The sequence below is a fragment of the Mobula hypostoma genome, chromosome 3 (genome assembly GCF_963921235.1).
Source record: "Mobula hypostoma chromosome 3, sMobHyp1.1, whole genome shotgun sequence".
In the NCBI taxonomy this organism is placed as follows: Eukaryota; Metazoa; Chordata; class Chondrichthyes; order Myliobatiformes; family Myliobatidae; genus Mobula; species Mobula hypostoma.
The window spans coordinates 231,576,801-231,603,155 of NC_086099.1; the positions used below are offsets into that span (position 1 = coordinate 231,576,801).

General features: G+C 43.1%; 1 protein-coding gene across 5 annotated transcripts in view; it reads right to left on the reverse strand.

The window, feature by feature from the left end:
- The window catches only part of mapk15 (mitogen-activated protein kinase 15), a 214,853-nt gene that overhangs the window by 35,342 nt on the left and 153,156 nt on the right, over nucleotides 1-26,355 (reverse strand). For 4 of the 5 annotated variants that reach the window (XR_010017473.1, XM_063044741.1, XM_063044744.1 and 1 more), the window contains exons 11-13: nucleotides 22,149-22,389; nucleotides 8,456-8,604; nucleotides 8,089-8,256 (exon numbers count right to left, since the gene is read on the reverse strand). Coding sequence is in view for 4 of the 5 variants with exons in the window: in XM_063044741.1 (XP_062900811.1) it covers nucleotides 8,089-8,256; nucleotides 8,456-8,604; nucleotides 22,149-22,389 (558 nt within the window). In the remaining variant the exon portion in view is untranslated. The remainder of the gene's footprint in view (nucleotides 1-8,088; nucleotides 8,257-8,455; nucleotides 8,605-22,148; nucleotides 22,390-26,355) is intronic. The other variant, XM_063044742.1, reaches the window with a different exon arrangement.

Below are 26,355 nucleotides of genomic sequence, written 5' to 3' on the forward strand. Positions count from 1 at the left end.
GAGAGTGCTTTTTTTCTACTAGAGAAAAATGCAAACTGAATTGGTAAAAATAATTTCCTATAATGTTAATGGGGTTTTGAATCCAATTAAAAGAAATAAGATTATGTCTAAATTGAAAAAAGAGAGGGCACAAATAGCTTTCCTCCAGGAAACACATATGAGCCAATCTGAACATGGAAAATTAAAAAGAATGGGCTTTAAGCATGTATTTTATTCATCATATAAATTGAGTCACAAAAGAGGGGTAGCTACTTTAATATCAAGTACTCTAAATTATGAACATATTTCGGAGACTAGAGACAAAGAAGGACGGTTTGTAAAAATCACAGGAAGAATAGAAGGTACAGAAATAACATTGCTGAACGTTTATGCTCCTCCAGGTAGTGAATGGTCATTTTATAGACACATTTTTGACCTAATGGTCAGTTCTCGAGGGGTAGTAATTTGTGGAGGGGATTTTAATATTAGATTAAATCCTATATTAGATTCTTCAAGAATAGTTACTCAGAATAAACCTCTGACTCGGAAAGCGAATTCATTGATGGAGGAGTTGGGAATTATAGATGTCTGGAGGGAATTACACCCTACTAGTAAAGATTATACATATTACTCTTTCCCTCATTCAGCCTATTCAAGGATAGACTATTTCTTTATCTTTAATACAGATAGACTCAGGATAAAAAACTGTAATATTGCAACAATTGATCTGTCGGATCATAGCCCAGTCTCTATGTCTCTAATCCTGGAAAGGAAAATGAGGAAAACACTATGGAGGCTAAACTCACATATACTTAATAACCCAAAAGTAATGGAGAGATTAAGGGGAGAAATCAAAGAATATCTAGACCTTAATGACACGGGAGAAACATCACCAGTGATTTTATGGGATACATTGAAAGCAGTACTGAGAGGGAAAATTATTTCCATTACTACTCACATGAAAAAAATCAATGCACAAAAATTAGCAGACCTTCAAGGAAAATTAAAACAACTTCAAGTTGTAGATAGCAACAAAAGTAATTCAAATCGAAAACAGGAAATTAGGAAATTGCAAAGTGAAATTGATTATATTTATACGTTGGAAACTCAAAGAAATTTTCTTTACCTGAGACAAAAGAATTATGAAGTAGGAGGTAAATCAGCTAGATTATTAGCATATAAATTACGAAAACAACAAGCAGACAATACAATTCATAAAATAAAGAATCCAAAGACAAAGTTTGTGGAGAGTACAATAGGGAAAATTCAAGAGAGTTTTGAAACGTATTATTGAGAGCTGTACTCCCAACCCCGGGCCCCCAGTGAGCCCTATATAGACAGTGTATTGAATTTTTTAGATCTACCTAAACTTACAGATTTACAAAATGAAAGTTTATTAGAACCAGTAACTGTCAAAGAACTGAACGTGGCCATCTCTAGGTTAAAGGCTGGAAAGTCCCCGGGTTCTGATGGGTTTACCTCAGAGTGGTACAAGTCCCCGAAGACACAGTTAGCCCCATTACTACTTAACACCTTTAATTGGATCTTGCAGAGAGGAGAAACTCCACCTTCCTGGAGAGAAGCGATTATTTCAGTTATTCCTAAAGAGGGTAAAGATAAACTAGAATGTGGCAATTATCGGCCAATTAGTGTTCTTAATTTAGATTACAAACTATTTACATCTATATTAGCGCGCAGATTGGAAAAGCTTTTACCTGGCCTAATCCATTTAGACCAGACTGGATTTATTCAACAAAGACAAACACAGGACAACATAAGGAGAACTCTGCACATATTAGAACAGGTTAATAAGAACGAGACAGAGACAATGGTAGTAGGATTGGACGCTGAGAAAGCTTTTGATTCGGTTAGTTGGGCATTCCTATACAGAGTGTTAGGAAGATTCGGCTTTCAAGAAAGGTTTATTAAAGTAATTCAGACTCTATATGACAGCCCAACAGCCCGAATTAAGATAAATGGGGACCTCTCTGACTCCATTTTAGAGAGAGGCACTAGACAGGGATGCCCAATTTCTCCTCTCCTTTTTGCGCTATATATTGAACCACTTGCCCAACTAATAAGACAGAGCGAAATCGTAAAAGGTATCAAGGTGGCAGGGATTGAACAGAAAGTGGCGTTATTCGCAGATGATGTTTTGGTCTATCTGAGTGAACCAGAAAAATCATTTATAGGATTGTTTACACTGTTGGATGACTTTGGGAAAATATCAGGTTATAAAATAAATGTAAAGAAAACGCAGGTTATGTCCCTAAATTATACACTATCCAAAAAATTGCAGGATACATACGATCTTAAGTGGGAAGCTAAATCATTAAAATATTTAGGAATAACCCTGCCGAAGGATCTTTCAACACTGTCACAGGTAAATTATGGGCCATTAATCTCAGAGATAAAAGCAGATATGCATAGATGGAATCTTATCCCCTTTTTAAGTTTAAATTCAAGGATAAATACTATAAAAATGAATATTCTTCCTCGGTTATTATATCTTTTCCGTACTTTACCAGTGGAGGTGGATGATAATCAATTCAGGGAATGGGACAAATGGATTTCCCGCTTCATTTGGCAAGGAAGGAAACCTAGAATTCGATGTAACACCTTACAGTTAGGGAAGGAAAGAGGAGGTATGGTTCTTCCTTGCCTGAGAAATTATTTTTATGCCTCACAGATAACCCCTCTGTTATATTGGTGTAATAGGGAATATAAGGCTAGGTGGAAGGAAATAGAATTTGGATTAGTTGACAGTTTTCCTCTTCAGGCCTCAATAGCTGACAAAGGATTGATGGCCCAGTTGGAAAAATTTAATAATGCTTGGATAAATCTTACATTAAAAGTATGGCAGAAGGTGGTTAATTCATGTGGAATTAATAACATGCTAAAACTCTTTAGATGGTGTGCATATGATACCGAATTCCTTCCCAACAGAGGAGATAAAAGATTTGAGCTATGGATAAAGAAAGGTCTTACAACCTACCTCTCATTTATAGATAAAAGAGTATTACAAAGTTTCCAAATCCTGCAGGACAAACATGGCCTAGAACATAATGACTTTTTTAGGTACCTTCAAATACGAAACTATGTTAACCAGAGTTGTAGATATACAGACCTATCAACAGTAGAATTAGAATTTTTCAAGATTCTGAATTCGGCTTGCAGTTCAATACCTAGTAAATCAGTTTCTCGCCTATATAATGCACTCTCCCATGCTAAAAATGTAAATACACTGTATATTAAAGAGAAGTGGGAGAAAGAAGCGGGGTTGGTACTTTCAGAGGAGGCTTGGGGGAAAATCTGCAGCTTTCAATGGTCCTCGACTAATTCTTTGACTTGGAGAGAACATTGTTGGAAAAACATTATAAGATACTTCAAGACCCCATATCAGGAAAAATATAAAGATACAAATGTGATGTGTTGGAGAAGGTGCGGCTCCAAGGAGGCAAACCATTTTCATATTTTCTGGGATTGCCCTAAATTAAGTCTATTTTGGGAAGGTATTCATAGAACATTAGTTAAGGTACTTAGGTCCCAGATACCTCTGAACTTTGAGACGCTCTATATGGGGCATGTATTGTTCCTTGAACAGAAGGAAGATATAAAGTTGCTGCAGGCCCTCTTAGCGGCAAGTAAGAAATCAATCACTAGAAAATGGCTAAATCCAATACCACCTACATTAGAAGATTGGTACGAAATTATCTTGGAAATATTTAAAATGGAAAAGTTGACTTACTCCCTGAGAACTCAAAAAGAAACATTTTATCAAATCTGGAATAAATGGATTGAATATATAACCCCAATGCGAGCAGACTTTAGATGACTCTCCTAATGATTTATATTGCTCTTCTCATCAACACAGTAATATTGCTAACGTAAGCACCCCTAGTCTAAATGTTTGTTGTTTTTTTTTGGAAAATAGAGAATTAACATAAGTAAAGGGAAAGATTTGGGAAAGGGATAAAAAAAAATGAAAAAATTAAGTAAATAAGTACATAGGGATTGGATAATTATGTCTGCGGGCAGGAACAAGCACGAACAAATTGGGATATAAACACCTACAATGGTTGGTATATAGGCTTGTATGCAACATTTTGGACCAGTGGAAATAGTCCAGAAGGGTTGTATGGAAACTATTATTACCATTTTTCTTAACAACTAATTTCATTACTTAGCCTAATAGGTTAGATTTACCACAGTACATAATTATCTATTTAAATGTTTATTTTCCTTTTATATCATCTCAATGTGTACTTAAGAATGTATAAATAATTGTAGTTTTATACATATAAAAAAATGGAAAAGGTTATATGTGTGAAAAAAGTACATGATAATTGTGAATTCCTTATCCAAATAAAAATAAAATTAAAAAAAAAAGACCCTATCATATCCACCTCCACCACCGTTGCCGGCTGCCCATTCCACGCACTCACTACTCTCTGTATAAAGAGCTGACATCTCCTCTACATCTACTTCCAAACATCTTAAAACTGTGCCCTCTCATGCTAGCCATTTCAGGCCTGGGAAAAAGCCTCCGAATATCCATAGGATCAATGCCTTTCATCATCTTATACACCTCTATCAGGTCACTTCTCATCCTCCGCCGCTTCAAGGAGAAAAGGCCGAGTTGACTCAACCTGTTCTCAAAAGGCATGCTCCCCAATCCAGACAACATCCTTATAAATCTCCTCTGCACCCTTTCTATAGTTTCCATATCCTTCCTGTAGTGAGATAACCAGAAATGAGCGCAGTACTCCAAGTGGGGTCTGACCAGGCTCCAATATAACTGTAACATTACCTCTTGGCTCCTAAACTCAATCCCACAATTGACGAAGGCCAATGCACCATATACTTTCGTAACCACAGAGTCAACCTGCGCAGCTGCTTTGAGTGTCCTATGGACTTGGACCCCAAGATCCCTCTGATCCTCCACACTGCCAAGAGTCTTACCATTAATACTATATTCTGCCATCATATTTGACCTACCACAATGCACCACTTCACACTTATCTGGGTTGAACTCCATCTGCCACTTCTCAGCCCAGTTTTCCATCCTATCAATGTCCCGCTGTAACCTCTGACATCCCTCTACACTATCCACAACACCCCCAACCTTTCTGTCATCAGCAAACTTACTAACCCAGCCCTCCACTTCCTCATCCAGGTCATTTATAAAAGTCACAAAGAGTAGGGGTCCCAGAACAGATCGCTGAGGCACACCACTGGTGATTAACCTCCATTCAGAATATGACCTGTCTACAACCACTCTTTGCCTTCTGTGGGCAAGCCAGTTCTGGATCCACAAAGCAATGTCCCCTTGGATCCTATGCCTCCTTACTTTCTCAATAAGCCTTGCATGGGGTACCTTATCAAATACCTAATTTCATTGAATTTCATTTTTTCCCAACAGAGTCACACCATCCCCTCTGTATCAAAAGGATTGGCAAGAAGACAATGTGAATCCTTGAACATTAAGCTTCCAGCTCTTGTCTTCTTTCAGCCATGATTCTGTGATGCCTACAACATGGTACTTGCCAATCTGTAACTGTACAAGTTCATCAGCCTCATTCCATATACAGTGCACATTCAAATGTATCACCTTTAATCTTGTATTCACCCTTTTCAATTTTGCCTGACTTTTATGCAGCAACTCATCCTGTTGACTGTAATTTTGTTCCATCATCAGTCTTAGTACATATTGGCACAGGTGACAAAGATAGACAAGGTGAGGAGGTCCTACAGAGAGATTTTAGAGAGTTAGGTGTAAAGCTAAGAAACAGGACTTCCATGGTTGTAATCTCTGGACTGCTGCCTGTGCTAGTGAGAATAAGCACAGGATGATTTGGCATTGCCTAAAGGACTTGTGTGGGGGCAGGACTTCAGCTTTATGGATCATTGGGATCTCTTCTGGGGAAGGTATGATGTATACAAAAGGGACAGGTTACACCTGAACCAGAGGTGGTCCATTATCCCTGCAGGCAGATTGGCAGATACGTATGGCTGAGTTTAAACTAATTTGGAGCGATTGTGCTGAGGATGACATAGTTAAACGGAGGGAAGACGTAGTCAGACTCCTAGCAAGGAGTGGCTGATGATAGGGCAAAATTGCAGTCACCAGTACGATTTGCAATATTAAGGTAGACAAACTCGAAAAAGGTGAACAAAGGATTAAAGGTGTTATACTTGAATGCGCGCAGTATACGGAATAAGGTAGATGAACTTTTAGCACAGTTATAGACTGGCATATATGATGTTGTAGGTATCACTGAATCATGGCTGAAAGATTATAACTGGGAGCTTAATGTCGAAGGTTAGACATTGTATCGAAAGGATAAGGAGGAAGATAGAGGGGGTGGCATGGCTCTGTTGATAAAAAATGAAATTAGTTCATTAGAAAGAGGTAACATAGGGTTGGAAGGTGTTGAACCATTGTGAATAGAGCTAAGGAACTGCTAGGGTAAAAAGACCCTGATGGGCGTTAGATACATATGCTCAAACAGTAGTAAGGATGTTGTTTACAAGCTACATTGGGAAATTGCATGCCAAAAGGGCAATGTCAAAACAGTCGGCGGGGGGAGCTTCAGTATGCAGGTAGATTGGGAAAATCAGGTTCGTGCGGGATTCCAAGAGAGGGAATTTCTAGAATGCCTACAAGATAGCTCTGTGGAGCAGCTTGTGGTTGAGCCCTTTAGCAGGGTCAACTATTCTGGATTGGGTGTTGTGCAATGAACCAGAATTGATTAGAGAGCTTAAGGTAAAAGGACCCTCAGGGGAAAGTGATCATAATTCACCTTGAAATTTGGGAAAGAGAAGCTAAAGTCAGATGTATCAGTATAACAGTGGAACAAAGGAAGTTACAGAGGCATGAGTGAAAAATTGGTCAGAATTGATTGGAACCAACTACTAAGGTCAGATTAACTGGCCTATAATTTCCTTTCTGCTGTTTTCCTCCTTCCTTAAAGAGTGAAGTGACATTTGCAATTTTCTAGACGTCTGCCACCATGCCAGAGACCAATGATTTTTGAAAATTCATTACTAATGCTTCCACATTCTCTACTGCTACCTCTCTCAGAACCCTTGGATACAGTTCATCTAGTCTGGGTAACTTATGTACCAACAGAAAACAACTCAAAAACTCATTAAGAAGGCAAAGATGGAATATGAAAGTAAGATAGCCAATGATAATAAAAAGGATACCACACATTTCTTCAGATACATAAAATGTAAAAGAGAGGCAAGACTGGATATTGGACCACTGGAAAACAATGCTGGAGAGGTAGTAATGGGGACGAGGAAGTGGAAGATGAACTTAATATGTATTTTGCATCAGTCTTCACTGTGGAAGACATTAGCAGTATGCCAGATGGTCCATGTGTCAGGGATCAAGAAGTGTGTGATGTTACCATTACTAGGGCGAAGGTTCTCGGGGAAACTGAAAGGTTTGAAGATAACTAAGTCACCTGGACCAGATGCAGTACATCCAAAAGTTCTGAAAGAGGTGGCTGAAATGATTGTGGAGGCATTAGTAATGATCTTTCAAGAATCACTAGATTCTGGAATGGTTCAGAAGACTGGAAAATTGCAAATGTCACTCCACTCTTCAAGAAGGGAGAGAGGCAGAAGAACGGAAATTATAGGCCAGTTCGTCTAACCTCAGTGGCTGGAGAAGTTGCCCCTCAGGTCCTTAGTAAATCTCCCCCCTTCTCATATTTCAAGAGGACATGGCTTTAAGGTAAGGGGTGGGAAGTTCGAGGGGGATATTAGAGGAAGGTTTTTTACTCAGAGAGTAGTTGGTGTGTGGAATGCACTGCCTGAGTCAGCGGTGGAGGCAGATACACTAGTGAAGTTTAAGAGACTACTAGACAGGTATATGGAGGAATTTAAGGTGGGGGCTTATATGGGAGGCAGGGTTTGAGGGTCGGCACAACAGTGTGGGCCGAAGGGCCTGTACTGTGCTGTACTATTCTATGCTCTATGTTCTATGTTCAACCTAAACCTGTGCCAATCCTGGGGAAAAGCCTGTCTGCATTCACCCAATCTACGCCCCTCTGCATCATCGTCTCACGACCTACTCTGAGCACGAGCTGAGATACTCACCAGCGGAGCACAGGATATGGCCATTCCCATCTCTTGATGTCCAGCTTCCTCCTTGGTCAGGATGCTGTGGACAGCTGTGCGACGGTGATGGGAGACAGGACGGACCCTGGGCACAGTAGCTGATTTGGTTCTGTGCGCCTCGGTGTATGAAGGACCCTGTGGTGCCTGCTAGGTAGAAGCAGAGGATAATGGTGATAATCACACTGGACACAGTGATTTTCCCAATCACAAAGTACAAGGAGACCGGGAAATCAGAGGAGCAGTGGGTTTGGACTTTGGTGAGGAAGGAGGTAGGTGAGATGTTACGGAAGGGTGGTGGAAGAGTGGGGGGGGGGAGGGAGAAGTGTGTCAGGGTGCAGATACTCACAGCAGTCATCTGCTGAACATCAGGATGCTGGTACTGTGCTCTGCAGTGCTCCTGTGCTCCATGGGTATCACCTCCCTGGTTCGCTCTGGGTGCCCACTGAGGAGGGGCAGTGCTGCCGCAATGGGTCTGTCTCCTCGAAATCACATCATCTGGAGAAAGAGAAAGAGGGAGGGAGGGGGAGGTGAACATGAGGAGAGATACTTGAGAATCTATCAAAAGAGAAGGATATTCGGCCCCACAGGCTTGTTCACAGAATTCTGCAGCATGGAAGTATGTCCTTCTGCTCAACCGGTCCATGCTGACAATAATTCCCATCAAAGCTTGTCCCATATCAAACAATATGTAAATGATGACAAATTATTCAAATAAAAATATAAAAAAGCAGTTCTGAGAACATGAATCCTTGAAAGTGAGTCTGTAGGTTTTGCGATCAGTTCAGTTGTAAAGGATGAATTTAACTATGTTTGTTCAGGAGCATGATGGTTGAAAGGATATAACTGTTCCTGAACCTGGTGCTATGAGACCTAAGATTTCTGCAGCTTCTGCCTGATGGTAGTTGCGACAGGACAGCATGGCCTGGATGATGGGGATCCAGCTTTCCTGTGGCAGCGCTCTTTGAAAATGTATTCAGTGGCTGGAGAGGATATTACCTCCTATGGACAGGACTGCATCCATCAATTTCTGTAAACTTTTCCGTTCCTAGGCTTTGGTGCCTCTATACAAGGCTGTAATGCAACCAGTTATTGCCTGACAAATCTGTCAGAATTCTTTGAAGAGATAACAGGCAGAATAGACAAAGCAGAATCAGTAGATGTCGTGAACTTGGATTTTCAGAAGGCCTTTGACAAGGTACCACACACAAGGCTGCTTAACAAGCTAACAGCCCATGGTATTACAGGAAAGATTCGACCATGGATAAAGTGGCTGACTGGCAGGAGGCAAAGAGTGTGAATAAAGCACTGGCTGCCAGTGACTAGTGGTGTTCCACAGAGGTGGGTGTTGGGACCAATTCTTTTTACATTACATGTCAACAATTTGGATGATGGAATTGAAGCCTTTGTTGCAAAGTTTGCAGACGATATAAAGATAGGTGGAGGAGCAGGTAGTTTTGAGGAAGTAGAGAGGCTACAGAAGGACTGAGGCAGATTAGGAGAATGGAATGCAGTGTCAGGAAGGATAAGGTCATGCGCTTAGGTAGAAGAAATGAAAGGGTTGACTATTTTTTTAAGTGGAGAGAAAATACAAAAAAAATGAGGTGCAAGGGGACTTGGGAGTCATTGTGCAGGATTCCTCAAAAGATAATTTGCAGGTTGACTCTATGGTGTGGAAGGCAAATGTGATGTCAGCATTCATTTCAAGAGAACTAGAAAATAAAAACAAGGATGTAATGATGTAATGTTCAGTCTTTATAAAGAACAGGTGAGACCTCACTTGGAATATTGTGAACAATTTTGGGCCCCTTACCTTAGAAAGGATGTGCTGAAATTGGAGAGGGTTCAAAGGAGGTTCATGAAAATGATTCCAGGATTGAACGACCTATCATACGAAGAGCATGTGGTGGCTCTGGGCCTGTATTCACTAATATTCAGAAGAATGAGGGGTAACCTCATAGAAACCTGTCCACAAGTGAAAGGCCTTGATAGAGTGGATGTGGAGAGGCTGTTTCCCATGATTAGAGAGTCTAAGTCCAGAGGACACAGTCTCAGAATAGAGGAATGTCCTTTTAGGATGGAGATGAGGAGGAATTTCTTTAGCCAAAGAGTGGTGAATCTGTGGAATTCTTTGCCACATGCAGCTTTGGAGGCCAAGTCTTTATGTATACTTAAGGCAGAAGTAGATACGATTCTTGATTGCTCAGGGCATGAAGGGACACTGGGGGAGCTCAGGAGATTGGGGCTGAGAAGAAAATTTCATCAGCCATGATGAAATGGTGGGGCTGACTTGATAGGCCATGGGCTATAATATCTGTTCTTATATCTTATGAACACATATTCCTAGGACACATCATGCAGAAAGATGAACTAGAAAAACTCATACTCTCTGGAAAGATTGAGGGGAGTAAACCTAGAGGAAGACCTCGGCTTACGTACATCAAAAGCATAGCCAGGTGGCTACACATCGAGGAAATGGAAGTCATCCAAAAATGAAGGATAGATCTATATGGAAAACGATGGTCACCAAAGTCCGCATTGGATATTGTACTTAGACAGACAGACATATCTTATGAACTTATGATGGAGGATCTGTGGATGTTGTTGACATGGATTCTAGTAAGGTGTTTAATAAGGTTCCCTGTGGGAGGAACATACAAAAAATTAAGATGTATGGGATCCATGGTGAATAGGCTGCTTGGATTTAGAACTGGCTTGCCCATAGAAGATGGTTGAAGGGAGTTATTCTTACTGGAGATCTGGTATTAGTGGTGTTTCACAGGGATCTGTACTGGTATGTCTACATTTGTGCAGAGGGATTGGTATGGAGACTGATGAGGGCTGTGGGGAGAGAGGGGGGCACTGGAAATAGCGCAGGACATATACAGGGCTGTGGGGACATTGGGATTAGTTTTAACCATTGCTACTGTCTACTGGCATGCTACCATCCTCCCTTCCTCATCAACACACACAAAATGCTGCATCTGCAGATTTTCTCATGTTTTCCCTCCATTCCTCAGTTGTCCACAAGATTTTACAATTACATTTGTCCTAGACTTCCCAGTCTTCACAAAGTGCATCTACTTCACACTTGCTCAGATTAAATTGTGTCTCGTTACGCTGTTCACCTTCCCAACTGATCTATATTATCCTGTATGTTACAGCTATCCTCCTCACTATCAACCTCACCCATTTTAATCTCATCTGCCAATTTACCTTTTACATTCACAAGCAGATAGTTAATGGATCTAGCACTAGAGTCTCAGCACCATTCACTGGGCAACCAGTGCAGAGAGACTGGGGTAATGGGACCACTCCCTAGAGCATCCCTATGGGTATTCACCTCAATAATAAGTATACCACTTTAGATATTAATGGGGATGATCTGCTGGTGGGAGCCACGGTGACCAGGTCACTGAGTCTGGAGCTATGGTTCAGAAGAGAAGAGAAGTGATAGGAGATTCCATAGCCGGAAAAACAGAGACGAGGTTCTTTAGACATGAGAGAGACACTCAGATAGCATGTTCCTTCCCAGGTACCAGGTCAGAGATGTCTCAGATTGGGATAATGGCATTCTAATGGGGAAGTCTTGGTAAAATTGGCACCAATAACACAGGTAGGAAAGGTGATGAGGTCCTGAAGAGAGACTTTAGGGAACCAGGCAGAAAGCTTAAAAACAGGATCACCAGCGTAGTAATAGACCATAAGACATAGGAGTAGAGTTAGGCCATTCAGCCCATCGAGTCTTCTCCATCATTCCATGATGGCTGATCCCAGATCCCACTCAAAACCATACATCTGCCTTCTCGCCATATCCTTTGATGCCCCGAACTCTCAACTTCTGCCTTAAATATATGTACTTGGTCTCCACCACAGTCTGTGGCAGAGCATTCCACAAATTGATTACTCTCTGGCTAAAAAAAAAAATCCTCCTTACCTCTGTTCTAAAGGGTCGCCCTTCAGATTTGATGCTGTGGCCTCTAGTTCTGGATACCCCCCACCATCCTCTCCACATTCACCCTATCTAGTCCTTTCAACATTCAGTAAGTTTCAATGAGATCCCCCTGAATTCTTCTAAATTCTAGTGAGTACAGGCTCAAAGCTGCCAAATGCTCCTCATATGTTAACCACTTCATTGCTGGAATCATCCTTGTGAACCTCCTCTGGACTCTCTCCAAAGACATTATATCCTTTCTGAGATATGGGACCCAAAACTGTTGACAATACTCCAAATGCAGTCTGACTAGTGGCTTATAAAGCCCTAGTATCATCTCCTTGCTATATATTCTATTCCTCTTGAAATAAATGCCAACATTGCATTTGCCTTCTTTACCACAGACTCAATCTGTAAATAACAAGCAGGGTGGATAAAGGAAAGGCAGTGGATGTCACTTATTTGGATTTTCAGAAGTCATTTGATAAAGTGCCACAAGAGGCTGCTTAACAAGATAAAATTGTGTGGTATTACAGGAAAGATACTGGCATGGATAGTGGAGTGGCTGACGGGCAAGAGGCAGTGAGTGGGAATAAAGGGGGCCTTTTCTGGTTGGCTGCCGGTGACTAGTGATGTTCCTCAGGGGTCAGTATTGGGCCTGCTGCATTGTCAATGATTTAGATAATGGAATTGATGGCTTTGTGGCAAAGTTTGTGGATAAAACAAAGATAGATGGAGGGGTAGGTAGTGCTGAGGAAGCAGTGCCATTGCAGCAGGACTTAGGAAAATTGGAACAATGGGCAAAAATGGCAGAAATGTATGATGCATATTGGTAAAAGGATCAATAGTGCGGTCTATTATCCAAATGAAGTCCAAACATCAGAGGTGCAGAGGGACTTGGAAGTCCTCATACAAGGCTCCCACAAGGTTAATTCACAGGTTAAGTCTGTGGTAAAGAAGGCAAGTGCAAGGTTGGCATTTATTTCAAAGGAAATAGAATATAAAACTAAGGTGAAAACGCTGAACCTTTATAAGACACTAGTCAGGCCACACTTGGAGTACTGGTAACTGTTTTGGGCCCCATATCTCAGAAAGGATGTGCTGTCATTGGAGAGAGTCCAGAAGAGGTTCACGAGGATGATTCCAGGAATGAAGGGGTTAACATATGAGGAGTGTTTGGTAGATTTGGGTCTGTACTCACTGGAATTTAGAAGAATGTGGGGGGATCTCATTGAAACCTATTGAATGTTAAAAGGATTAGTTGGGTGAATGTGGAGAGGGTAGTGGGGGTATCCAAAACTAGAGGGCACAGTCTTCTAAAGGGTGACCCTTCATAACACTGGTAAGGAGGAATTTTTTTTAGCTGAGGGTACACAAGTCACCCGGACCAGATGAAATGCTCCTCAAGGTTCTGAGAGGCAGCAATAGAGATCTTTCAAAATTCATTGAACTCTGGCACAGTGTCAGAGGACTGGAAAATTGCAAATGTCAATCCACTCTTCAAGAAAGGAGGAAAGCAACAGAAAGGAAATTATAGACCACTTAGCCTGATCTCAGTGGTTCGGCAGATATTGGAGCCAATTGTTAAGATGAGGTAATAGAAGATATTGTGACATAGAACAAGGTAGGACAAAATCAGGCAACACACATAAATCTTCCTACAGATGCTGCCTGGCCTGCTGCGTTCACCAACAACTTTTATGTGTGTTGCTTGAAATTCCAGCATCTGCAGATTTCCTCGTGTTTGCGTAGGACAAAATCAGCATAGTTTTCTTAAGGGAAAATCTTGCCTGATGAACCTATTGGAATTTTTTGAGGAGATTACACATAGGATAGGCAAAGGGATTGAAATGCCCTAATTCTGCAATGGTCTTATGGAGAATCACCCTTGACAAAATTGTTAGAATTCTTTGCAGAAATAACAAGCAGGATAGGCAAAGGTGGGTGTAGTATCCCCGGATTTTCAGAAGGCTTTTGACAAGGAGCCACACGTAACAAGTTAAGAGCCTATGGTATTGCAGGAAAGATTCTAGCATGAATAAAGCATTGGTTGATTGGTACAAGGTAAAGAATAGGAATAAAGGGAGTATTTTCAGGTTGTATTATTGGTGTTCCAAGGGGTCTGTGTTGGGACCGCTTCTTTTCACATTGTATGTCATGGACTTGGATGATGGAACTGATAGCTTTGTGGCCAAGTTTGCGGATGATATAAATATAGGTAGAAGGGCAGGTAGTTTTTCAGAAGTTGAAAGGCTACAGAAGGACTTAGACAGATTCAGAGAATGGGCAAAGAAGTGGCAGATGGAGTACAGTGATGGGAATTATATGGTCATGCACTTTGGTAGAAGAAATTAAATGGTTGACTATTTTCTAAATGTACAGGAAATCCAAAAACCTGAGACACAGAGTGACTTGGGAGTCCCTAAAGGTTAATTTGCAAGTTGAGTCTGTGGTGAGGAAGGCAAATGCGAGTGGAATGCCCTGGTTAAGATTTCTACTGCTATACTATGAGGTAGCTTACATTAGCAGTTTTCTGTAAAAGCAGTGTGTTTTGGTTTCGGCTAAGATAAGGACACATGTTGTCCAATTTAGGAATGTGAGTTAGCCAATCAGGCTGGTTTGGAGGCTTTTGGTGGGAGCTGCAGAGTGGGTCAGAGGGGAAGATGCAGCAGAATGCCGTTGGAAGCAGAGTCCCCATTGCATGAAGTGCTTTGTGCAGCTGAATGGCTCCAAGGAAGAAGGGCCAATACAGCTGCGAGAGAGCCAGTTCGTTTGAGTTAGACTACGAGGGAAGTTTGGAATGTGGTGTGCATTTTCATGCAGACTGTGGATCCAGCGTATGAGTAAAATACAACTCCAGTATGAGCTCCAACAGTCCTGCGCACATTGGACTGGTTCAGCTGTAGTGGGCCCTTTTATCTCTTTTCTTTTTTTCCGATTAACTGTTTGATAAAGCAGAAATTTGTAAGTTTACTTCCTTTATAATTTTTATGCAGCGTATGATCTGTTATTTCTGGCCGACAGACAATTCCTGTTTGATTGAACCCCTATTCATATAGACCATAGAAGTATATTGTTTTGAAAGGTGGCCTTATGACTGCCGAGTCCTGTGGCTGCTAGCTGGCAAGCCAAGTTTGTATACGAGCCCAGTGAGAGGGTTACACAATATTAGCATTCATTTCAAGAAGACTAGAATATAAAAGCAAAGATGTAATATTGAGACTTCATAAATCACTGGTGAGGCCTCACTTGGAGTACTGTGAGTAGTTTGGGCCCCTCACCTTAGAAAGGATGTACTGAAACTGGAGAGGGCTCAAAGGAGGTTCACAAAAATGATTCTAGGATTGTACAGCTTGTCATATGAAGAGCATTTGATGACTCTGGGTGATGGAGATGGATACAATAGGGTCTTTTAAGAGATTCCTGGATAGGTACATGGAGCTTAGAAAAATAGAGGGCTATGGGTAATTTCTAAACTAAGTACATGTTTGGCATAGCATTGTGGCATTTGGCACTGTATTGTGCTGTAGGTGTTCTATGTTTCTATGAATGGTGAAAGACTTTGATCAAGTGGATCTGGAGAGGATGTTTCCTATGGTGGGAGAGTCTAGGACCAGAGGACACTGCCTCAGAATAGAGGGATGTCCTTTTTGAACAGGGATGAGGAGGAACTATTTTAGCCAGAGAGTGGTGAATCTGTAGAAGTCTTTGCCACAGGCAGCTGTGGAGGCCAAGTCTTTATGTACATTTAATACAGATGTTGATAAATTCTTGATCGGTCAGGGCAGGAACATAGAAACATAGAAACATAGAAAATAGGTGCAGGAGTAGGCCATTCGGCCCTTCGAGCCTGCACCACCATTTATTATGATCATGGCTGATCCTCCAACTCAGAACCCCGCCCCAGCCTTCCCTCCATACCCCCTGACCCCCGTAGCCACAAGGGCCATATCTAACTCCCTCTTAAATATAGCCAATGAACTGGCCTCAACTGTTTCCTGTGGCAGAGAATTCCACAGATTCACCACTCTCTGTGTGAAGAAGTTTTTCCTAATCTCGGTCCTAAAAGGCTTCCCCTCTATCCTCAAACTGTGACCCCTCGTTCTGGACTTCCCCAACATCGGGAACAATCTTCCTGCATCTAGCCTGTCCAATCCCTTTAGGATTTTATACGTTTCAATCAGATCCCCCCTCAATCTTCTAAATTCCAACGAGTACAAGCCCAGTTCATCCAGTCTTTCTTCATATGAAAGTCCAGCCATCCCAGGAATCAATCTGGTGAACCTTCTTTGTACTCCCTCTATGGCAAGGATGTCTTTCCTCAGATTAGGGGACCAAAACTGCACACAATACTCCAGGTGTGGTCTCACCAAGGCCTTGTACAACTGCAGTAGTAGCTCCCTGCTCCTGTACTCGAATCCTCTCGCTATAAATGCCAGCATACCATTCGCCCTTTTCACCGCCTGCTGTACCTGCATGCACACTTTCAATGACTGATGTATAACGACACCCAGGTCTCGTTGCACCTCCCCTTTTCCTAATCGGCCACCATTCAGATAATCATCTGTTTTCCTATTTTTGCCACCAAAGTGGATAACTTCACATTTATCCATATTAAATTGCATCTGCCATGAGTTTGCCCACTCACCCAACCTATCCAAGTCACCCTGCATCCTCTTAGCATCCTCCTCACAGCTAACACTGCCACCCAGCTTCATGTCATCCGCAAACTTGGAGATGCTGCATTTAATTCCCTCATCCAAGTCATTAATATATATTGTAAACAACTGGGGTCCCAGCACTGAGCCTTGCGGTACCCCACTAGTCACCGCCTGCCATTCTGAAAAGGTCCCGTTTATTCCCACTCTTTGCTTCCTGTCTGCTAACCAATTCTCCACCCACACCAATACCGTACCCCCAATACCGTGTGCTTTAAGTTTGCACACTAATCTCCTGTGTGGGACCTTGTCAAAAGCCTTTTGAAAATCCAAATATACCACATCCACTGGTTCTCCCCTATCCACTCTACTAGTTACATCCTCAAAAAATTCTATGAAATTCGTCAGACATGATTTTCCTTTCACAAATCCATGCTGACTTTGTCCGATCATTTCACCGCTTTCCAAATGTGCTGTTATCACATCCTTGATAACTGACTCCAGCAGTTTCCCCACCACCGACGTTAGGCTAACCGGTCTATAATTCCCCGGTTTCTCTCTCCCTCCTTTTTTAAAAAGTGGAGTTACATTAGCCACCCTCCAATCCTCAGGAACTAGTCCAGAACGAATATGGGGAGAAGGCGGGAAAATGGGGCTGAGAGGAAAATTGGATCTGCCATCATAAAATGGCAGAGCAGACTCGATGGCCAAATAGCCTAATTCTACTCTTATATTGCATGGTCTTATGCTCATACACTTCCCAGCACTGTATTTTATCTGTCTCTACTTTGCCCATTCTGCTAACCTGCCCAAGTTCTTCTGTGGCCTCTCTACTTTCTCAAAGCTATCTGCCCCTCTTCCTATCTTCAAATCGTTTGCAAACTTTGCAACAAAGCCATCACTTCTATCATGCAAATCATCGAAACATAACAAAAAGAATCGGTCCCATCACAGACCCCTGTGGAACACCACTAAGCACTGGCAACCAACCAGAAAAGGCTTCCTTTTTACCCACTCTTTGCCTCCTGCCAATCAGTCTCTGCTTTATCCATTTTTCCTGTAATACTATGAGCTTGTAGCTTGTTGGAGCTTGTGTTGGCATGTAGCCAAGTGGTTAAGGTGTCGGTCTAGTGATCTGAAGGTCGCTAGTTCGAGCCTCAGCTGAGTGTTGTGTCCTCGAGCAAGGCACTTAACCACACATTGCTCTGCGATGACACCGGTGCCAAGCTGTATCGGCCCTAGTGCCCTTCCCTTGGACAACATCGGTGGCGTGGAGAGTGGAGACTTGCAGCATGGGCAACTGAAAATCTAAGTACACAACATCAACTGATTCTCTTTTGTCTATCCTGCTTGTTATTTCTGCAAAGATTTCCAACAGATTTGTGAAGTAAGATTTTCCCTTGAGGAAACCATGCTGTCTATAGCTTATTTTATCATGTGCCTCCAAGCACTCTGAGACCTCATTCATAATAATTGACTCCAATATCTTTTCAACTACTGAGGTCAGACTTACAGGCCTATGGTCTGCAGATGCTAGAAATCCAAGCAACACACACATAATACTGGAGAAACTCAGCAGGCCAGGCAGCATCTATGGAAAAAGTACAGTTGACATTTCGGGCTGAGACCTTTTGGCAGGTCAGTCAATAGATGCTGCCTGGCTTGCTGAGTTCTTCCAGCATTTTGTGTGTGTTGTTAGTAGTGTTAATCATAGTTTCTTTCTTACTGACATAAATTGTATTTTTCACAATATGTTGTGTTTTACCCCCACTTGCTGGCAGAACGTGGTGTTGCAGTTACACGATGGTTTACTCAGCCTTTTTCATGTTTTAATTGGCTAAGTGTTAGCATTTTATACACAATTATAACACTTAGCCAATTAAAAAAATGAAACAAAGGATGATAAACCATCATGTAACTGCTATACTGTGTTCTGCCACCAAGTGGAAGTAAAACACCACATACTGTGAAAAATACACTTTATGTCGTGTTATAATTGTGTGGCCTTTTAATTAGTGTATCTTTACCTAAGGAATTTCTGTTAGCTGGAGTATAAAGGTGATAGATTTTTAAAAAGTGCCGTATTGAATATTCTTTAATTTCTTGTATCTCATCCGCTTCTTATCACCTTTACTTTGTCTGTTTAGTGTCTGTCCTTTGTTTAAACTTTAAAATAAATGATCATGAAGAACCAAAGTTTGTCACCCATTCCTGAACTCCTTAAAGAACTCAGGGATCAAAAGATACCAAGATCCAACATCACCCACTGTGAATATAGAACATAGAAACATAGAAAATAGGTGCAGGAGTAGGCCATTCAGCCCTTCGAGCCTGCACCGCCATTCAATATAATCATGGCTGATCATCCAACTCAGAACCCTGTACCAGCCTTCCCTCCATACCCCCTGATCCCTTTAGCCACAAGGGCCATATCTAACTCCCTCTTAAATATAGCCAATGACCTGGCCTCAACTGTTTCCTGTGGCAGAGAATTCCACAGATTCACCACTCTCTGTGTGAAGAAGTTTTTCCTAATCTCGGTCCTAAAAGGCTTCCCCTTTATCCTCAAACCGTGACCCCTCGTTCTGGACTTCCCCAACATCGGGAACAATCTTCCTGCATCTAGCCTGTCCAATCTCTTTAGGATCTTATACGTTTCAATAAGATCCCCCCTCAATCTTCTAAATTCCAATGAGTATAAGCCTAGTCGATCCAGTCTTTCATCATATGAAAGTCCTGCCATCCCAGGAATTAATCTGGTGAACCTTCTTTGTACTCCCTCTACGGCAAGAATGTCTTTCCTCAGATTAGGGGACAGTATAGATCATAGCACAGTATGCATAGGTCTTTCAGCCTGTGATGTTGTCACGATATTTTAACCTACTTGAAGGTTAATCCCAACAACCCCATTTCCCCAGAGCATTCTCCATCAACTTCTGAGCCAACACCCTTCTGAAGAATTTTACTGATTGTGCCTCCACCACCCCTACAGGCAGCCCATTCCAGGCGCCTCTCTACATGAAATCCTCACATTCACTCTTGTACCCTTTGTGAGCACTTGTAGTTGTGCACCTTCCTGTGTGTGGATCATCCACGAATGGGGAATATTTCCCTTCACCATCCCAATTTAAATTACCTGTATAGCCTTGTCCACCTGTATTGAACGTCCTCTTGACATCCAGCAGAGCAACAAACCCTTCAGCCACACGTCTGTGCCAACCATGATCCAAACATAACTCAACTGTCTGCATGTGATCCATGCCTCCAGTCCCTGCCTGTTCCTGTGCTTGACTAAATGCCTTTTCAAAGAAACATAGAAAACCTACAGCACAATACAGGCCCTTCGGCCCACAAAGTTGTGTCGAACATGTCCTGACCTTATAATTACCTAGGGTTACCCATAGCCCTCTATTTTTCTAAGCTCCATGTACCTATCTAAATGTCTCTTAAAAGACCCTATCATATCCGCCTCCACCACCGTTGCCGGCAGCCCATTCCACGCACTCACCACTCTCTGCGTAAAAAACTTACCCCAGACATCTCCTCTGTACCTACTTCCCAGCACCTTAAACCTGTATCCTCTTGTGGCAACCATTTCAGCCCTGGGAAAAAGTCTCTGACTATTCACACGATCAATGCCTCTCATCATTTTATACACCTCTATCAAGTCACCTCTCATCCTCCGTCGCTCCAAGGAGAAAAGGCCGAGTTCACTCAACCTGTTTTCATAAGGCATACTCCCCAATCCAGTCAACATCCTTGTAAATCCCCTCTGCACTCTTTCTATGGTTTCCACATCCTTCCTGTAGTGAGGCGACCAGAACTGAGCACAGTATTCCAAGTGGGGTCTGACCAGGGTCCTATATAGCTGCAACATTACCTCTCAGCTCCTAAATTCAATTCCACGATTGATGAAGGCCAATGCACCGTATGCCTTCTTAACCACAGAGTCAACCTGCGCAGCTGCTTTGAGTGTCCTATGAACTCAGACCCAAAGATCCCTCTGATCCTCCACACTGCCAAGAGTTTTAGCATTAATACTATATTCTGTCATCATATTTGACCTACCAAAATGAACCACCTCACACTTCACTCTGGGTTGAACGCCATCTGCCACTTCTCAGCCCAGTTTTTCATCCTATCAATGTCCTGCTGTAACCTCTGACAGTCCTCCACACTATCCACAACACCACACTTTCAACATAATTGCTTTTTATAAATTTATTTTATAACTTATCGTCACTTTTATGAAATATCTTGCAATGACCGCTGACACATAGCAACAAATTTCATGTTATATCAGAGATATAATCCTGATTTTGGTTGCCCTTTGAACTTTTCCCATTTCATCGTTAACCTATACGCTCTAGTATTTCATATTTTCACGTTGGTGGGGGAAACTGACTACAAACCTCTTATAATTTTATAGAGTCAGAGATTACAGAAACATGTGCTTCAGTCCAACTCATCCATACTAACCAAGATCCTGATCTAAGCTTGCCGCATTTGTCTGTGCTTGGCTCAATTTCCATAAGATCATTTAGCCCTCCTGATACTGCAGAGTTTCGATCCAAAACATTCCTCCCCCGCCCCCCCTCACAGAAGCTCTTGTCCTGCCAGGCTCCCCCAGCATATTGGTTGTTATTCTAGATTCCTGCAGCCTCCTGATTCTCTGTTCGTTTTTTCCTGCTATCTTTATATTTCTGAAAGACCTTAGCCTCCTTCATGCCAAGGAGAATCAGCTCAATTTCTCCAGTGGAAACCTGCAGCTGAAGTCATCGCTCCTTGGCACTGCCGAAGAACCAGCCAGTTTCTCTAGTCAAACACTGCAGCTGAAATCTTTCCTCCCTAGCGCTCCAGGAAGTTTTGTCAGCATCCTTTCTTTGAGCTTCCCATCTTTGTGAGATTAGGTGATCGCTCACTCAGCATCCAGCTGTGTAAGGGTTTCCTTTCAATAGCAATAATAACTTAGTTATGAAGCAAAGCAGTGGTCAAAAGCCAGAAACACAACAGATGCTGGAAATCCAGGGCAATACACACAAAATACTGGAGGAACTCCGCAGATCAGGCAATATCTATGGAGAAGAATAAGCAGTCGATGTTTCGGGCTGAGATCCTTCATCAAAACTGGAACGGAAGGGGCAAGATGCCAGAATAATAAGCTGGGGGAAGGGAGGGAGGATAGGTAGAAAGTGATAGGTGAAGCTGGGTGGATGAAAAGCAAGACTTGTGAATTACCATTGTAGTGCTCCGTAGAGGCCAAAGGCTGATGCAGGGAGCATTTAATATTAAGCACCTGGAATGGGAATGTATGTAATAAAGTATAGGACTGACAGGATGGTGACAAATCTCAGGCAGTGACATCGGGTGAAGATCTAGAATGAAAGGTTAGAAACCCAGAGCCCATATAACAGTGGTAATCTGGGCTGTTGCCATTATCCAGTACTCACTTGGAGCAGCAGCATATATTAATGGGCTGTGAGTGATTGGATTATACAAGGTGACATTTGTTGTGAGGTGGCTCAACCCCTTCTCCTTGTGAGCAGAAATCCCAGAGTCCGCAATTGCTGGGATACAGGAAATGGCTGAAGTCCCTTCTTTCGGTTCCACAACTAGAGGCGATTGAAGTAGCTCTGGTTCCTTCATCAGCTGCCTCTGCAGGCGAGCATTTGCCTTCCTCTCCAGGATCATCTGACCAAGTGGGAGAGAAAAACCATCAAATGTATAAGGGCCTGCTCACATAGCCACTTCCGCCGACACTCCCTCCCAGCCAACCAAAACAGTTACTGCCGAGAGCCCACAACTCTCTGCCTAGTGTCCCAACAGCTCATCGCTCTACAAAAACATACACAGACTGCTCAGCCACTGTACAACATTCAAAAACCACTCACAGCATCCTGGACCACCCACCGATAACATCCCGGACCACCCACCCATAACATCCCGGACCACCCACCCGCTGTACATCACCCACGGACTGCTCACCCGCTGTACATCACCCACGGACCGCCCACCCGCTGTACATCACCCAGAGACCACCCACCCGCTGTACATCACCCAGAGACCACCAACCCGCTGTACATCACCCAGAGACCGCCCACCCGCTGTACATCACCCAGGGACCGCCCACCCGCTGTACATCACCCACGGACCGCACACCCGCTGTACATCACCCACGGACTGCACACCCGCTGTACATCACCCAGAGACCGCCCACCCGCTGTACATCACCCAGAGACCGCCCACCCGCTGTACATCACCCACGGACCGCACACCCGCTGTACATCACCCAGGGACCGCTCACCCGCTGTACATCACCCAGAGACCGCCCACCCGCTGTACATCACCTACGGACCGCCCACCCGCTGTACATCACCCAGAGACCTCCTACCCGCTGTACATCACCCACGGACCGCCCACCCGCTGTACATCACCCAGGGACCGCCGACCCGCTGTACATCACCCAGGGACCGCTCACCCGCTGTACATCACCCAGAGACTGCCCACCCGCTGTACATCACCCACGGACCACCCCACCCGCTGTATATCACCCACGGACCACTGACCCACTGTACATCACCCACAGACCACCCACCCACTGTACATCACCCACCGACAACCCACACAAGGTAGAACACCCAAGGACAATAATCGAGAATCCAAAAGGGACCAATATTCTTGTGGGTCAGTTTACCAGAGCTGTTGGAAGTGGTTTAAACAAATAAGGCAGGGCGACGGGAACCAGGATGATCAAGTTGATGGTGAGCCAGCAGGTTTACAAGTAGATGATGGGTGTAACAGAAATGTAAGGAAGGACAAGCCAATGATTGGATACAAATGCAGACAGAGCAAAGAGTTAAATTGTACCACAGAGGCAAAATTCAAAAGGGCGAAGAATGCAGGACTGAAGCTGCTACATGATCTTCTGCACATCAGGAAGACAGCATTTATGTCTACACTGGGAGGCCCTGCTTACATGATCCGTGAGATGCTCATTTTATTACACTGCCGCCGGAGGCAAAGGAGAAGGGCTGGTGCCCTGGTGAGGTTGTGACGGCTGCTTCCTCACATACTCCTGGCTAACATTCAGTCCCTGGACAATAAGCTGTGCAAATCGAGAGCCAGAATCTCCTCTCAGTGGGAAAGAAAGGAATATAATGTTTTGTGCTTCGTGGAGACCCGACTGACAGAGGAGATATCGGATCAGACCATTGAGTCCTCTGGGTTCTCCCTGTTCCAGGTGGACAGGTCTAAAAACCTCTCTGGGAAGAGTAAAGGAGGTGAGGTATGCTTCATGGTCAATTATGCTTGGCGCAATCCCCAGAATGTGCATGCCCTCAACTCCTTCTGTTCCCTAGACCAGGCGTACCTTGTGCTGCCATGTAGATCTTTTTTGGCTGCCTAGAGAGTTCACAGCTGTGTATATTCTGTTGCAGGCTGATACTGACCTGGCTCTCAAAGAACTATGAAACCATCAGCACCCTGGAGACTATACACCCGGAGGCTGCCTTCATTGTCGCCGGAAACTTTAATCGAACCTCACTGACTAAAATCTTTCCAAAGTTTTGTCAACACATCCAGGAGAGCACATGGGAGATAGGATACTCAACCACTGCTACTCTCCCTTCTGCAATGCTTACAAAGCACTCCTCCGTCTGCAGCTGGGGAAGTTTGATCACTCCTCCATCTTGCTGAAACAAGAGGCGGCCATAGTTAAAACCGTCCACTCTTGGTCCGACTAATCAGTCTCCATGCTACAGGTCTGCTTTGATGTCATCAACTGGAATGTTTTTCATGATGAGGATGTCTCCAAGTTCATGGAAGGGGTGATGAGCTTCATTCAAGAGGACGTTGTTCTGCAAAAATCGGTCAAGGTCTATCCAAACCAGAAACTCTGGATCAACAGTTCTGTGCATGCTGCGCTTACCGCATGAGACAGAGCTTACATTGCCAGTAACCAAGAGGAACTCACGAAATGTAGCTACAATCTACGCAAAGTCATCAAGGCAGCGAAACAACAATACGGGGACAAGATTCAGACACAACTCTCAACCAACAACACATGCAGCTTATGGCAAGGTTTGCACATGATTGCAGACTTCAAAGCTAAGTGTAACGGTGCTGCCAACATCGCTGTCTCTCTCCCAGATGAGCTAAACCTTTTTTACACTTGGTTCGATGTCCCCAACACTGACCCTCAAGGAGAGCCGCCGATGTGACCTGCACCTTGGTCATCTCTGACGCTGAAGTATTCAGGTGTCTCCAATGAGTGGGCAGCCACAAGGACGGCATCCAAGGGTGGGTACTGAGAATGTGCAATGGTGTGTTTGCAGACATTTTTAATCTCTCCCTATCCCAGTGTAGAGTGCCCTCCTGTATCAAAACATCCACCATTGTTCCTATACCTAAAAAAAGCAGGGTAACATGTCTGAACGACTGGCGTCCTGTCACACTCACCTCAATAACAAGCAAATGCTTTGAGAGGCTGGTCAGGGGGGACTTCCGGTAGCGCTCATGGAGTGAAGTCGCGTTCTTGACTCGCTCCATTACCTCTGAGTTTTTTTTCTCTATGGTCAGCTATACTTTAATTAACCATTAAGGCATCAACTCTTACAATACTTTGAATTAAACTGAATTCTCCGACAACTGGATGGAACTTAGATCTGCTATGTCTAAGAACGAGAAAGACGGCAAGGATGGTAAACCTCCGGTTAAACCGAAAGCTACGGATCTCCCTCCGACTGAATCACCGGTGACTTTGAAAGCGATAGCGGAGTTAATTCAGAGGGAAATTTCAACCTCTGTTAGGGAGATGATTCGTACGGAAATTGCAGGCTTTGTTAAAGACCTGATTCATACGGAAATCTCAACTAATTTCCAGAAAATTGCCGATTTAATTGATAAGATGCAAACATGTATTGCGGAACATCAGTCGGCTATATCTGATCTTCAAAAATTCGCGCAACAAAGTGAGCTTAAGATGGGGAAAATCGAAGAAACAATTAATGTAATGAAGAAGAAACTTGACTTTTTGACTTTTAAAAACTCTGACTTGGAATCTAGAATGCGACGGCAGAATTTACGAATGATTGGCGTGAGGGAAGCCGTTGAAGGTAACAACCCCATGAAATATTTCTCCCAATTTTTAAAAGATGCATTCCCTACTGTATTTCCTGACCAACCACCGCTACTGGATCGTGTTCACAGAATCCCATCATACTCGTCTAGGTCAGATAGACCTAGGCATGTTATCTTACGTTTTCATTACTTTCAAGACAAGGAGAGACTGTTTCGATTCGCTCGATCTAAAGGTTTCATTGATTTTTCGGATCTTAAGTTCCGATTCGTGGAAGATTTCAGTAAACCAATCTGGGACCAACGGGTCCGTTACAGATCCGTGATGTCGGAATTCTATAAGAGGGATTTAAGACCAGCGCTGCTGTACCCTGCACGTCTAAGGATTCGTATGTCAGATGGAGCCCTTCGTTTTTTTGATTCTCCATCGGATGCCCAGAGTTATCTGGATCAACTTTCATCTCCAACATCTTAATTGCTTTCTTTTTAATTTTCTCCGTCGATCGGAGGCTGTGAATTGGTTGGTTTTAACTTTTCTGTGCCCTATTTGGGCAGAAAAGTTTACTTTCGATTTCTTAATAT